This window comes from Hakea prostrata, chromosome 9, assembly GCF_041222555.1.
Source record: "Hakea prostrata isolate BN-2017 chromosome 9, UWA_Hpros_2, whole genome shotgun sequence".
Lineage (NCBI taxonomy): Eukaryota > Viridiplantae > Streptophyta > Magnoliopsida > Proteales > Proteaceae > Hakea > Hakea prostrata.
Genome location: NC_142608.1, coordinates 8,903,326 through 8,918,783, shown reverse-complemented (window position 1 = coordinate 8,918,783; position 15,458 = coordinate 8,903,326). Strand labels below are relative to the sequence as shown.

The 15,458-nt window shown below is 38.9% G+C and overlaps 2 protein-coding genes across 2 annotated transcripts; one reads left to right on the top strand and one right to left on the bottom strand.

Annotated features, from left to right (window-relative positions):
* The first annotated feature begins 825 nt into the window (after nt 1-825).
* On the top strand, nt 826-7,045 carry LOC149004513 (protein TRANSPORT INHIBITOR RESPONSE 1-like). The gene is made up of 4 exons (XM_089168090.1): nt 826-2,144; nt 3,744-4,236; nt 5,282-6,051; nt 6,823-7,045. The coding sequence occupies exons 1-3, from the start codon at nt 1,645-1,647 to the stop codon at nt 6,032-6,034; spliced, it is 1,746 nt and encodes a 581-aa protein (XP_089024216.1). The 5' UTR covers nt 826-1,644; the 3' UTR covers nt 6,035-6,051; nt 6,823-7,045.
* Nucleotides 6,903-7,749, bottom strand: LOC149004512 (Dynein light chain type 1 family protein). Its single transcript, XM_089168091.1, has 2 exons — nt 7,310-7,749; nt 6,903-7,205 (listed from the first exon to the last, which is right to left on the bottom strand). The coding sequence occupies exons 1-2, from the start codon at nt 7,445-7,447 to the stop codon at nt 7,014-7,016; spliced, it is 330 nt and encodes a 109-aa protein (XP_089024217.1). The 5' UTR covers nt 7,448-7,749; the 3' UTR covers nt 6,903-7,013.
* Between the last annotated feature and the right edge of the window lie 7,709 nt (nt 7,750-15,458).

Genomic DNA, 15,458 nt, shown 5'->3' with positions numbered 1-15,458 from the left:
ATAATTCACAAATTTGATCAGTTTTTCCCCCAATTTGAAAAGAGCTCAAATAGATCTGAGATCTAATTAGTAAGTTTATCTGATTTCTTTATTCTTTATTTTCTGCTGCAGATCAAGATCTTGTAAGAGATTTTGAAGAGAGATGCAGAGAGATCAGAGATCCTAAGCTTGAAATGAGCTAATAGAGTATTCATTGATTTCTAAGGTGAAAACAAGATCAGAGATTACAGATTACAGTTTTCATTGATGCCTGAAAGTTGCTCCGTCAAAGCTATTGATTTTTCGTGCGCACTGTTGTAATTTTGTTACTCTTAAGATTTCTTTGCTCGTACATGAAGGAAGATCTGTATTCGAATAAACAATAGAAATCTTGAAATGAAACTTATTGATGAGCAAATTTCGTTCTTCAATGATTTAATGGAACTTACAGTCGAGTCAAATTTGATGATAAAATGGCAAAAGAGATATTTTAAAACAATAATTTGGCTAAATTGAAGGAGAAAGGAAAGATCTGAAATGATGAGATAAGCCTGTACGATTATTTTCCGTTCATGGCGGGTTAAAATTATTGAGGTAAGTGTGATTAGTGTTCTTAAGTTAAATTATTACCACTTGCAGGTTCCCTTCAGCGGTGTTGTTTTTTTTCCAAATTTTAATCGTTTTCATTGCTTAACATGCGCAGGAGGCGCTATGCGCAGTGCTCCGTCAGATACAGCCACGTACCAAAAATAGATACGTGGCAGACGATAAGATGGTGTGCGCAGAGTGCAACACGGTGGATTATAGGAGTTGTGGGCTCCAACTTCAGGCATTTCACTCTTTGCTGCCATGTCTGTGTGAGTTGAGAGGATAATAAATCTTTCGCCTTTCCCCTTTCTCTACTTTTGCCATGATACGCAATGCGTTCTCTCTCATCGTCTGTTCTGGTCCTTTGCTTTACTTGTCTTCTGAGGCAAATCCTATCCTCTGGTGATTGCTATTCATTTTCTGTCTTTGGAGTGACTAGATTTTTGGCAGATCGTCGTTAAGATCTAGCCATTCACTCCTAGTTTCTGTTCATCTCTCTAGTTTGAGTGGATTCCGTGAGAAATTGAGGTCCTCTCCACGGCTCATCTTGTTCTCTAGTACTAGGGTTTTAATATTCGTCTTACTTATATTCTGTCCTCAGCGTTGAAGATTTGATGTTTTATCTGTCTTTTCAAATAAATCATGCTGTTATGCATTCGGTATTTATTTAATCTGCAAATGCGTGTTTTTTCGGTGCTGAGGCGGTCTGTTTGCACATAGTGGAGCTCTCTTCCATGGCGGTTGGCAGAATGATCGCTGCTGTTTTGTTACTCCTTTCCAAGAGAGAAAATAAAGAGCCCTTATCCCTTCCCCTTTAGTAGTAGATATAGAGTGAGGGGGGTTTTCTTCTTTCTGGTTTATGCATTAATGGCGGTTTCTGGGAATACTTTTCGGGTTCTTGATCCTCGCTAAGATAGTTTGTTCGGACCCCCTTCTCCTGTCTGCAATTTTATCAAGATGGAGATGTATGAATCTAGTATTTGATTCTCATCTCAGAGTTCTATCCGGAAAATCTGCCGAGCTTCTTTTCGTGATAGATATGGCATTTTGACGTTAGATATCGAGGGTTGAGTGGGTATGGCTTCTAAGAGGAGAAGAGATTCGCCCGAGGAGAAGGAAAAACGTGATTCTCCGTTCCCTGACGAAGTGTTGGAACGTATTCTGGGTTTTGTGAAGTCCCACAAGGATAGGAGTTCTGTTTCTCTAGTTTGCAAAGACTGGTACAGTGCGGAGAGATGGAGCCGAACACACGTGTTCATTGGCAACTGCTACTCTGTCTCACCTGAGATTCTTGTTCGGAGGTTTCCCAACATTCGAAGCGTAACCTTGAAGGGAAAGCCACGGTTCTCAGATTTCAACCTCGTCCCTCCCAACTGGGGTGCCGATATCCAGGCATGGCTTGATGTCTTCGCTTCTGCGTATCCTCACCTTGAGGAGTTGCGCCTTAAGAGGATGACAGTCACGGATGACAGCTTGGAGTTTCTTGCGCATTCATTTCCAGACTTCAAAGCTCTCTCCATGGTGAGCTGTGATGGGTTCAGTACTGATGGCCTTGCCACCATTGCCACTTATTGCAAGTAAGCTTCGTTCCTGCCTAATTTTTTTAAAATCCTAGTTATGAGGTTACATTGTATTACACTCACTAATGCCCTTTTGCTCCAAATTGTTTTAAGGTTTATAGACACTTTCGGTTGTTTTTATCTTCCTCTTTCATGTTAAGACTGGGTATTCGATTTTTTATCGATCTTTTGATGTAGACGTTGAAACCCATCAAGGATTTCTCTTGTTACCCCCTCCAGTGAATTTTGTTTTTCTAAGCTGTACTTTCCCATTTCTGTGTATGTAATTGATGCTTCTTCGCTGTAGAAATGCTCCTACTTTTAAATATCACTTGCTTAGGAATTACCTTTGAAACTTCCTCCATAAGCGATCTAATAAAATAACAGTGTCATTGAATGGGACAAAAAGGATTGGAAGTTCCTTCCTGATGAAGAGCGTCACATTTATGCTCTTTGGAGGTTTTAAAATGTTGATTGATTTGACCAATTGAATGCATGAGAATGACTTTTGAGGTTTGATGAAGAAGTAATAAGCTGTTGATTGGTTATGGGCAATCTGTATACTGCGGGGAGGTGATAGAGTCGCATGATTTAGAAACTACCACAAGTCTGATAGTGATATTAATTCCAGTTTCAAAGTATCATGTATATATTTTAGATGGATTCTGGCTTCCCTTTCTGAAACCCACCCTTGAAAGGTTCGTGGCTGGGCCATGAGATGAGGCACACCCACACTTGGCTGTGTCAAAATATGCGTACTTATGCTATTTTACCGACCTGTAGCTTTCTTAATAGTTGTGTAGTGGGTCATTGTTGCTGGTGGAATTTCTATTTCTTCACAAGGAATAACACTTTTTGTTTGTCTTATTCTTAAGCTTCAGATTTATCCTTTTACTGGTCAGTCTCTGGGGTATTTATTTCATTCGTTGTGGAAGTATTCAGCTCTGGAATCAAGTCAGTGGAAGCCAGTGGAATCTTTTCTCTAAAGTATCAGAATCCCTTCCACTTGTCATGATGCCAATAATCTAGAAGCCATTGATCCTTGCCAGAATGGGAAGCTCACAAATTTGCGCAATCATGGAATTTAAATTAGATATGTAGCCCTTGAATGTAGGTTTGCTGCGCTTCATGTTACTAAACCCAAATTGGTTGATTTGTCTTGAGGTCTTATGACTACATGATGCAATTAATGCAGTGGATAAACCTCTTAATAGATCCTCGATGAAGAATTCATTTACTAAGATTTAATCAAAACTTTCTATAATTGATAATATCTAGTTTGTGTCTTGATATGTTCTGCATAGGCCTTGTCATAGTTTATGTGACATGTTTTAGATCCAAATGCCTTTAATAGTGTGGGGCCAAGTCTGCTACACCTAGAAATGTAGTTAGCTACCAATATTTATTAATACTGAAAGTTAACTGACGTGCTATTGGTTTCTGATTTGGTTGTCATATTCTTTGCATCTTTTTGCACATTGTTAACATTTCCATAGGTTAACAAATGTTCAAATGCAACTCAATATCTTTGTTTGTCGATATAGCATGTTTTTACTTTTCTACTTTATTATATTGAGTCATTTTGTAATGCATTTTTTATTCCTAATTTGTTCTCAGGAACTTGACTGAGCTGGACATACTGGAAAATGGCATTGAGGACGTGGGGGGTGGTTGGTTAAGTTGCTTTCCTGAAAACTTCACATCATTAGAAATACTGAACTTTGCAAATTTGAACAATGAAGTCAATTTTGATTCCTTGGAGAGGCTTGTTGCTAGATGCAAATCATTGAAGGTTTTGAAAACAAATAAGAATGTGAATTTGGAGCAATTACAAAGACTGCTGTTGCGAGCTCCTCAATTAATGGAATTGGGAACTGGCTCATTCTGGCAAGAGCTCAGTTTTCCACAGTATGAGGAACTCAAAAAAGCATTCAAAAACTGCAGGAACTTGCACACACTATCAGGTTTATGGGATGCAACTTCCTTTTATCTTCCAGCCCTGTATCCTGCTTGTGCCAATTTGACATTCTTGAATTTGAGCTATGCTGCATTACAAAGTGCTGAGCTTGCAAAACTCCTTCCCAATTGCCCACTTCTGAAGCGTCTTTGGGTGAGTAGCATATTCAAAATCCTTTAATTGGGGATCCCTCTAGCACTTAATCTGTCATTTCTCTCTGCTAGATTATTTATTTCAAGACACGGAGGTTAGGAGCACATCTATGATATTATGCTGTCCGAACAGCACAAGTATAAGCTTTTTCTGATATGAATATAACTACTGGTATGAATTATTCTAATGCACTTATTGCAGCTTTGGCTTTCATTGATACTAACCAAAAAGCTTACCCCCCCCCCCCTCACAAAATAATAATAATAATAAAAAAAAAATAAATAATGTTTTGACTACATGTGATTGTAATCTTTGTTCAAATATCTAGGGACAAATGATTCCGAGTTTGCTATCGTTAGCAGGTAAAATCAGTTGAAGATAAGCGGGATGACCATGAGAACTGCAGATTTGTATAATAGTGACACTCGTTGAAATCTTTCTTGTTTTCTTGTTAGGATGTCTTTCTCAAGCACAAATCTTGTAGGTTGCTAATATCTGAATGTAGTTTAATCTTTGACTTTTTATTGAAAACCAGTATTACCATTCCTCATGAAGTGTGATTCTTACTGGTTGAGCATCCATTATCTTAGTGGAGGACTGTTAATCACAATTTGAATCTAGCTCTGTGCTTAGATTTTACTTGCCCCAAGTTTTCATGATGAACTGTCCATTGATGTGATTCCTGTTTTGTTTAGTTCTCTGTTACATATGAGTCATAAATATCTCTACTTTTGAGGTAGCTGCCCCAGGAGCCATGCACAAAAATCTTTTGTTCTTCTCATCAGCCGAGGACAATTTTCTTTCTGCTTCAACGCATTATATATTCTTGTTGTATGGCAAGAATAAACTCACAAACTATGGATCAACTGAATCTGTAAGCCAAAATTATTATCTGTATATCTGTTGGGAATGCATCTCTTTGTAAGAAACATAACACAATATGCATATTGGAAAGAGCCTTTATTTATCTACAAAGAAAAGGAGCATTGTCAAAGTTTGAATTAGTTTTAATCACAGGAAGCTTAACCCCACTTTGTTTTTACAGGTCCTGGACACTGTAGAAGACAAAGGGCTTGAGGCTGTTGGGTCCAGCTGCCCTTTACTTGAGGAACTTCGTGTTTTTCCTGCAGAACCTGTTGTGGGTGGTGGTGGAGGGGTGACAGAATCTGGCTTTGTAGCTGTCTCCCGTGGCTGCCGTAAACTTCACTATACCCTCTATTTCTGCCGACAGATGACTAATGCTGCTGTGGCTACAGTAGTGCAAAATTGCCCCGACTTCACCCACTTCCGCTTGTGCATCATGAACCCTTGCCAGCCAGATTACTTGACTAATGAGCCAATGGACGAAGCTTTTGGTACTGTGGTGAAGACTTGCACTAAGCTGCAGAGACTTGCAGTCTCTGGTCTATTGACTGACCTGACTTTTGAATACATTGGGAGATATGCGAAGAACTTGGAGACATTATCTGTGGCATTCGCAGGCAGCAGTGACAGGGGGATGCAGTGTGTGCTTGAAGGATGTCCAAAGCTGCGGAAACTTGAGATACGAGATTCCCCCTTTGGGAATGCAGCCCTGTTGTCAGGGCTGGAGAAGTACGAGTCAATGAGGTCCCTGTGGATGTCAGCGTGCAATGTGACGATGAATGCGTGTAGGCTGCTGGCGAGGGAGATGCCAAGGCTGAATGTGGAGGTGATCAAAGAGGATGAAAGTGATGACACTCAGGCTGAGAAGGTCTATGTTTATCGCACCGTTGCAGGGCCAAGAAGGGATGCCCCTCCTTTTGTTCTCACCCTCTGAGAATAATCATAAGCATGGTATCTTCTCTCTCTCTCTCTCTCAATATTTGTTCTTTTGGTAAAGTGTCTCTTAATAGTTAGTTCCACTGAGAATTGTGATGAGTGAACCAATTACTGCATCCACTTCTGAATATTTCATTTGGTATCAAACTTTGTATGCTCTTCCACATGTTATGAATAGGGCTGTATGACGTTTCTGAGATTAGGGATATGTAATCCAGTAGTCTTTTTGGCCAGGGATTCTGTTAATTTAGTATTCATTGCTTCTGGTATGTTCCACAAAAGGTACAGCTTACTGGTTTTGGGCATTGTAAACTCCAAAAAATAATTGTAAGTTAAAAAAAAAAAAGCATGATTTTCCTGGATTTGATTAGTTTTTGTAATTTTCAAATGATTTCTTGATAGTAGTGGTTGGTTCTATATCCTTGCAAGTTGCAATGATGAAGTGTCTAATGTGAATTCATCAATTGTGGTATTTCACGGTTTACTTCAACATCCTTTTATTTCCTTTAATGGTGATATGCCCCTTAGGCTTGTACGAGCTCTTCCTGATTATATGTGGATTTTTGGGTTATAGAGCACCGACCATGAGTCGAGTTGATGCACCATTCCTTCCTATTTTTATTTTTTTCATTTTTTTTCTTTATATGGATCCACACTAAAAAAGGGAAACCCATAGTGGGCGAGCAGCTCTTATATTATTTGAGTATAAACAGAGATTATGACTAGAAGTTCTGCTCATTGTTGACTAATGTATAGTTGTCTGTCTTTATTCTTTTTCTTTTCCAGCTTGGCAGGTTTCGCAGATGAACTAAAGGTGCATGCCAATACCATTGGTGCGGAGAAATTTAATGAAGAGACTGCGAACATAAAATCTTGACGTGCAAGTACTTTTCTTTACATGATAAACTCATCCAGAAAAACAAAAGCCAAAAAAAGAAAAAAAAGAAAGAAAAAAAGAAAAAGAAAAAAGAAAAAGCTCATGCCTTCACTGGCTCCAAAGCTGTGAACCGGTTTTCTTCAACTTCAGGGCCCGAGCCACCTTTGAAAAGCAAGATTGCAAGGCTGCCGATGCAGAAATGGATGAAACAGCCAGAGAAGTGAGTGACAAAAGAGCCAAAATCTGTTCCCACGATGCACTGCCACCCTGGTCCATGAAGCCTGTCAAATTCCTGCGTGGAAATACAAAACCAACATCAGCAAAGCCTCCAGAGAAAATTCGTCTGGTGGAGACAAATGAATCTAATGGCACTGTGCATATGGATATGTCTCATGCCTTCTTAATGAAGCAAGCAATTTGGGTGTAGTCAGTGACGTCGAAGATATCAAGGGCTTTGGCTGCTAGGCAGAGTGCTTCATCCTGCATGGTTTGAAGCATGTCAGTATTGCTGATGATTGCCTTTCCTTCCAGCATGGCCGAGGGGATTGGAAGTAACCGCACAAAGTTCTTTTGAAGGGGAAGGATGTGCAGTGGTTTCACAAGTTGGAGAGAAAGAAGAGACCAATAAATACTACTCTTGTGACCTCCTTGGAGTGTAATCTTGTCATCGGCTGAGGGCTGGGGGACCTGCCTCGGTGGTTGGAACTTGCGGGACCGACCGACAGTGCACGCGGTGGCAGATGCCTGTAGAGTTGAGGAGCCTGTGTAGCTGCTGATCTATTTGGCCTGGCCTGAGTGAGTTGCAGGTTATAGAAAGATGTCGAACTCTCCAGCTGGGCTTTATCTTGTAATTGTATCAACAAATTTGTGCCAAGCGTTTGGCAAGTGGTGGTGTTGAAGCAGATAATGATCTAATGGTTTGCAGTGCTTTGGTTTTTTGCTTCATTTGATCTTGGTTGTCTTTGTCAGTTTTCCAGTCTCAGGAGAAGACGAAGAGCAGGCGGACAAATGAACCAATTTTCAAAATTAACCTCACATGCTGATTAAAGGCAGGTGGGTCTAGGGAAAATTATTGATTGAGTTGGCTAATTTGAACCGGAATTGACCGAAGCCCTACTCGTGGTACCTTTCTGATTAGAATCAGTGGAGCCCAATCCCGAATAGCTGGAGGGAATGGATATTTTGAACGTATGTTCAGGTAAATATCTCATCCTTTTCATAGATACACCAATGCTGCTACTTGTTGACTGGGTTCCTTTGGACATAATTGAGGTAAAGTGATCGTCTTTGTCTCCGTGGGAGGTAGAAAATCTGGTTCAGTGGGGATTCCCAGTGGGAAGGGCAGTGGAAAGAAATGGCTGAGGTTTCACCATGAATGTTTGACGTGTATAGAAAAATGATTTCCTGGGACGGAAGTTTGGGTCTCAAATTCTTGTCTGTATGGTAGATTTGGGAGAAAATTCACTAGGGTCAAGATCGGATTAGGGTTTAGTGGTTGATCTGGTTTAGCTCGATTTGACCTGGTTGGTTTAACAAAGTTGGGTTCAGGGTTTACACAAGCCCGGCCTAGTTTGATCCTATTGTAGCACACTCTGAATGTGTTCTGTTTTGATTCCACAACGTTGAAAGGGCTTACGCCTTACGGTAGTGTAAAAGTTAAATGACTCTTTTGTGCGGATCCCTTTGCGAGTCTGCGGTGCACTATGCATCTATTACAAGGTGACTGACGGGAATTGGCATGGGTGGAGGTCCCCTTGGGCCGGTGGGCCGTGGCCCCTATTTTCTTGAAAAAAAAGCCCATTCTGGGACTTTTTGGGCTACTTTTTGTTTTTTTTTTTTTTAATCCAATTTTTTAAATTTGTTGTCTATGTAACTCGTACCAACTTCAAGCCATTTAAAAACGGATGTTGAATGGAGTCCAATTTTGAATTTTTGATACATGTATATGGTATGGATTAATTTAGTTTGGGAAAATAAATTGTAGCATGTTAAAAATTTGTGATCCTACGTGGAGTATTGGGATTTGGGGTATGTTAGAACATGAATTTCTCATTCGAATTTTGTTTAACAATGTTTCCCCCCCCCAACCCCCCCTCAAAAAAAAAATTTGTTAAACAATCATAAGAAAGTTGTTTGAATTCATGACAATTAATTAACGTTGGGGGAAAAAATTGAGAACTAATTCATGAGTACACATGTTATTAACATGATTTCAGTTTATAATAACTCATTGCCCCTAGTATTCATGGGGTTCTATAAAATTTCTTTACTTTTATATGTTAAAACACATGAAAAACCTATGAAAATAAAAAGTAGAATAACGAGACTAAGAAATTGGAGAAAATCAATGTATTTTACTAAGATAATTAATATGAATGAGTGGATATTTGATTATATTGTTGGATTCTGAAGTGGTAATGATATTATAAATGGTTGCCTTAGGAGGTTGCAACCCTGGAGGATGGTTTTTATCACAAATCTGCAAGTACTTCAATGATTTTTAATCCTGGGAAGTACCGATCATAATATAATCCCATATCATATGTAATTTAAAATGCAATCTCAGAAAATGACTTCAAAGTTTCCAATTCAATAGAAATCATAATCAACTGATCAACATCAGCAACGGTACTAAGAATTAGTGGGCAGTTGTTGTATGCAGTCTTTATTTTCTATTGCAATTTCTTCCTTGTTTCTCAGTGTAATGTTTTAGTTAGTTAATTTATATTGTTTAGAGGTAACTGAGTTATGCAGTAATGTTTCCTATTGTATTATTCATGGTTTATGTAAAAACTAGTCCTTTATTTGTATGTCTCTTCAAGGCTAGTTTAGTTATTTGAATAAAGATTAATCGCCTAGAAAAAGCTCTGTTTTTTGTTCTTTTTTCATGCCTGGGCAGATATGTCTTGGGCAGGTATCTATTAGGGACACGTGTTCACGTGTATAAAAAATCCAACGCCTTTGATGAAATGAGGGATTATTTTGTTATGAATTTCTAAAAGTATCTAAGGCTCTATTTGGTATCAATTCTCATTCTCTATTATGCCTATTTAAAAAAAAAAAAAAAAAATTTTTTTGGGCGAGGAGAAAAAGGTGGGGGGTTTTAAAAAAAAAATAAAAAAAGGAAAAAAAAAAAAAAAAAAAAAAAAAAAAAAAATCCCCCCCCCCCTCTACAAAAAACAACTAAATAGCAATTACAAACTCAAGAAAGCACTCTTTTTTTTTTTTTTTCTTTCTTTCATAGAAACCCATTGAAAACATTAATCACAAAATAATGTTTAGTCGCCAAAAAACGAGATTGTTAGTTTTGAAACCCTAGTCCTAGCCTTAAACTCTGTTCTTGTTACCCTTGTCTCCGGCAACCCAATCAATCTATTTCATCTTCTCCGGTGCACTCGTTTTCCTGATTGATGGTTTCATTTGTTGCCACGGATTGCTCATCTCTATGTTTAGATGTTGTAGACCTCATCAGTGTAGTCAAGTCCAATAACCCAACGATAGTCAACTATCATGTGTGTGGGAGCTTGGAGGCACAATTTTCGCCATATACTTCTTTTTTTGGGTAGCAAACTTATTTATTAAGGAGAAACCTAGGCCACGGGATTACAATCACAGAGCCGAGGAGTGGAAAGCAGCTGCAGTTCTCTAAAGCCTTAATCAATGTTGAAAATGATTTTTTTTGGGGGTAAAATCGATGCATAAAATGATGGGTTCTTAGTTCCTTGGTTATAAAGAGTGGTACGGATATAGATGATTTTAAGCACTCTAAGAGAGCATGTTAGGGTAGTTGTGAAATTCCCCGAATTTTTGACCCTATTACCCATGGTTTCAGGACTGTGAACCCGAACTCGAGTATGCAACAACTATGGGCCATTCGAGTCAAGCCCGAAGGTTCGAAAATGGACCCCATGGTAATGGATGACCCTATTGATGATTTGACCATTCTCTTAGAGTTTAATATGAAAGAGAAAGTCAGTCATGAAGGCATTAAGTCTGATTTTGGCATGTCTGGAAACCGATGAAGGAAGTCCCAAATGTCAAGGTAAAAAACAGGTTTTAAAACCCTATTTTATACCTCCACTCATCATAAATGTATTTCTTATTGCTAGAGTGGGGCTGAGGGCTTGGGAGAAGAGAAATCCAAGGATATTTGCGGATTCTTTCCACGCGGCATCGCATCGAAGCTCGATTCATTGCGGTAATGCTTAGAAATGTGAGTGTTCATGAAAACTCTCTTCTTTAACCTAGTTTTAATGGTTTTATCATCATTGAATGCTAGGTTTTAGTGGTTGGGATTATTGGATTGCAATGAATGATTCCCATTACTTGTCTTTGTGTCTCCCAACATTTTTGAGAGAGGGGCTATATGAATCATTGCATTCAAAACCGATTCAAACCTCTCAGTGCCCATGAGCAGAGACACAAGAGTCAATTTTGAGGCCTAATTGGGATGATTGGTTGGCACTTTGAGAACCCTATTACTATTAATTTGAAGACCCCAAAGTCCTGTTTCGATCTAATTTCAAATCGGAGCCAAAACCAGTTGGTGGCAAGTTGACCGGCCGTTCAACCGGCCATGTAAGTCTATGCAACTGGTCATTCAATCGGCCATATTCGGAATGTGTGTTTTGTCCCTCTTTTGAACCTGGATTATTCCCAATTGTAACTCACTCATTTTCTTATGTAACTAGAGTTGTTTTGGGTCTAATTACACACCCTTTGGTGAACTTTGTGAGACTATGGAGAGCTTTACTAACTTGAAAAGGTGACGAATATACTTAACCATCTCTTGTATGAATGATGAGTTAATTAATCTTCAATAGTTTGATATCGTGCATTATTTGATCTTTTACATCATATTATAAATTGTGTGTGACTTTTGCGCAAACGAAAGGTAATGTTAATTATATTTGTTTCTACTTTTAAATTTCATGAATTGTTATATGAGAATGGTATGACTGTGTGGGTTTGATTTTGGGACTTTGTCCTCTGATACTTATATACCAACTAGGGTTGTAAGTTCTCCCATTACCCTAGTGACCTTCTATATATATGCACTTAGACCTAAGTACATGAATGTTAGGTGTCTAGAAGTATTTGGTTAGGTAATGTCACATCCACCCAGCCGGTACCCTATCTGGCATACCCGGGTGTGTGATCCACAGCCCCGAAGATCAAGTATCGAGGAAATCATCCTCCCACATAAGCAATAACATAATCATGAACAGATATAATCAATGTATATATATATATATATATAATAATAATAATCAAGAGATCTAAATAAAGAAAGAATAAGATCATATAATATCAGAGTGCAAAAGATAACAGATAAGTATCTAATCAAAAGAAGTAGAGTGAGGCGGAATCTCACTCCACAAGTGCAGTGGAAAGTAGCTCAAAAGAAGGAAAGATATTACAACTGTTATAAAAAAGAAGTAACAAAACTAAAGTGTTTTCAACTTTATAAAGAATGTCTTTATAAGTGTAGACTTCTGAAATTAGGCACGGACGCTTCCACTCCACAGTCGAGCTAATCATAGTACGAAGCATGATCACACGAGGGATCTTCATTGTAATCGTCGTAACTGCTATTACCTTGCGTGAAATATACCTCTTCACCTTGCGCTTCCTCGTATGGACCATCATAGTATTCAGAACCTGTAGAGAAGTCTAACAAAAGATATTGTACAAAATGAGTGAGTTTCAAAGAAACTCAGTAAGGCAAGTTAAATCCACAACAACTAAATAGCATGATTACAGAGAATAACATAATGCAATATGATATGAAACAAACGATGTATGTATGATTCTAACTCTATGTATGCTGGTCTCTATTGGCAGACATGCTTTAAGTCATAGCATCATATTTCTTTAGGAATGTCTCATCACACAACGCCGTTTGGTAGTGGGTCCTTCATCCCTTAGGACAATCCATGGCTGGGGTATAGGTCACCGCTCTCTCACATCACCATTGGTTTAAGTATTGGTGCATGTCAGGGTTAAGCCTAGCCAAATGCAAGTCTTTTACTTAGTTATATCATGTCAGATCCAAATACGTCCATTCCTTGCCCCTGGCGATCCTTTTCTGGTATCCTTCACACTAGAGTCCTCATAGTCCCTGACTACGGACTATTGGTCATCCACAAATGGTAAATGGGAAGCTCCACGTCCTCTCACGGATTGGTTACCAGTCTTGAGCGCCCGTGAGCCCAAGTCTATCCATTTGCAACGCTACCAATAAATGGCCTCTCGCGAGTATCCACAATGTGATTCCTGTCCTCTCACGGATTGGTTACCGGTCATTGAGCGCCCATGAATCCCCATTGCTACCACGGGTTGTTCGGTCTCAATACCCTTCCGATTAGAGTCTAATATAACGGGGACATCATAGCCAAACATTGCTAGACAGCCCTAGGTATGACAATCAATAGTTCAGGAATGTGTCAATGGGCACCCTCGAAAACTACCCATACTACTTCCGTTGATGTCCATGGACAGAAGTGTCAAAAGGACACCTCTCAATCCCAAACCATACCTAATCAGTCACATTCTCAAATCAGTCATCTCATATACATTTCCAGTGACTCATCATATAGAAAATACATAATGACATGATCAATCTCATATACAACTAACAATAAAAGATATCTATAAACAAAAGAATACATGTGTAATGCTACTGTAGTTGAAGTACTTGCATCAGTAGTATAACAATAAAAGAATACATTTATGGTAATGAATCCAAAAGAATCCAAATATAAAAACTAAGATTCACGCAATCTATGTAATTATAGAAGTAACTGTCCTTACCTTATATAGCTTTGAAGAATATCCCAAAAATCAAGGAGAATGGTTCCAAACTTAGTAAGAAGATCCTAAACAATCATAGATACCTTATTAGGAAAGAGGTCTAAAAGATAGAAGGTCAAACCATTCAAAACAGACCAAACACAGAGCTACTGACTTGCTTGGTCGATTAGTTGGTCTACTGACCCAGTCAACCAAGCAGTCGACCAACTGAGTCAATAAGAGACAGAATTGATGTTTCTGATCCGAAACTTGATTTTCATGATCCGAAACATCACCAAACTTGGAGGAGATTACTAAAACAGTATCCTAACACTAAAGAGTAAGTCTAAACACCAACGTTGATCAAAACACAAAGATACAAATTTGGAAACAAAACCTTCCATAATAGTAACAGTCAGGGTTTTTTGATGAAAACATAGCGTGATCATGAAGGGAAAACCAGAGATGAAAGGATTCTCATTCTAGTAAAGAATAAACAAAGAACATACACTAATCCATCATGAAAAACGGATCTAAATATGATAAGAATCGAATCAAAGAATGAATCAAAGGATGGACATTGTTTCATAAAGATTCCACAATGATCATGGCGAAGATCAATATGAAATCATGAAACAAAAGAACACAAGGAGATTTTAGAAGGAATGGTTGCAAGAATGCAGCATCCACTTCATAATCCCTAACATAAAGATATGAAAACAGTAGAAGTATATTACAAGAGAGACTACAAACTTTAGATGGAGGAATAGGAGATGGAATCTTGAATCTTAAAGATCTTCACCAAAATGGAGAAGGCTTGAGAGAGAGTCTTCACATGTCTCGAGGGTTTAAGAGGCAGAGGAGACGAATTAATCTCGTAGACAACAATATATAGAGCAACCAAGACCTAAACAGCAAAACAGATCTGGTTGGTCGATTGGCCCAATCTGACAGCAAGGCCAAGACAGGGATTTGAAGGGCCAAACCAAAACCAAACTTAAAGAGCTTCTCCACACACATCATATGACTTACCTAGTATGTAGAAATGCCTTCGAACCAAGTCAATTAATACTCCAAATCCCTCAACTACAATCATCTTCAACCAGGTGTAGTTTCCTTTTTAGTTCCGAACAAGTTTCCATATATGGAACACCATTGTCACTTCCATGGGTTCTGGGTCAAACATCAAGTCTTCCACTAAGATGGCCCATAGTTGACTTCTTCCTTTGCTTCGGGTCATCGGACCTACAAACAAGGGTTTCCGGTCAAGGTCAAGGCTGGGTTTCACAGGTAACCCAGTGAGTACTACTACCCTTTTGGTAGGGGAATTGAAGTCGGTTAACTCATGATGTTAGTGGCTAGGTCCTATGAGTATCAAACAGCCCACTACCATCATGAGATGGTTGGGTTGCCTATGTATAGAGTTTGGGATTGTGTCACTTTTAGTGCGATGTGTGATTTTTGCGGGGAAGCCATGAGAGCGTCCGCCTATATATATGTGGATCACCATAGGGTTGAGAAATGGAGTCCAACAAATGCCTCCCATTGAGGATCTCATTTCTAGGTGGATAAGGATATTGGACCAATAGATGCCTCCTGTTGAGTAATGATATCCGAACCATATGTAGTACGAGACCGCATGACTGTGCATTGGGCCTAGAGTTGTCCTTAACCCGCGCCAGATCTCATGCCAAATGGTGATGTGAGAGTGTGGTGATCTATACCCCCAGCCATGGATTGATATGATTTGACC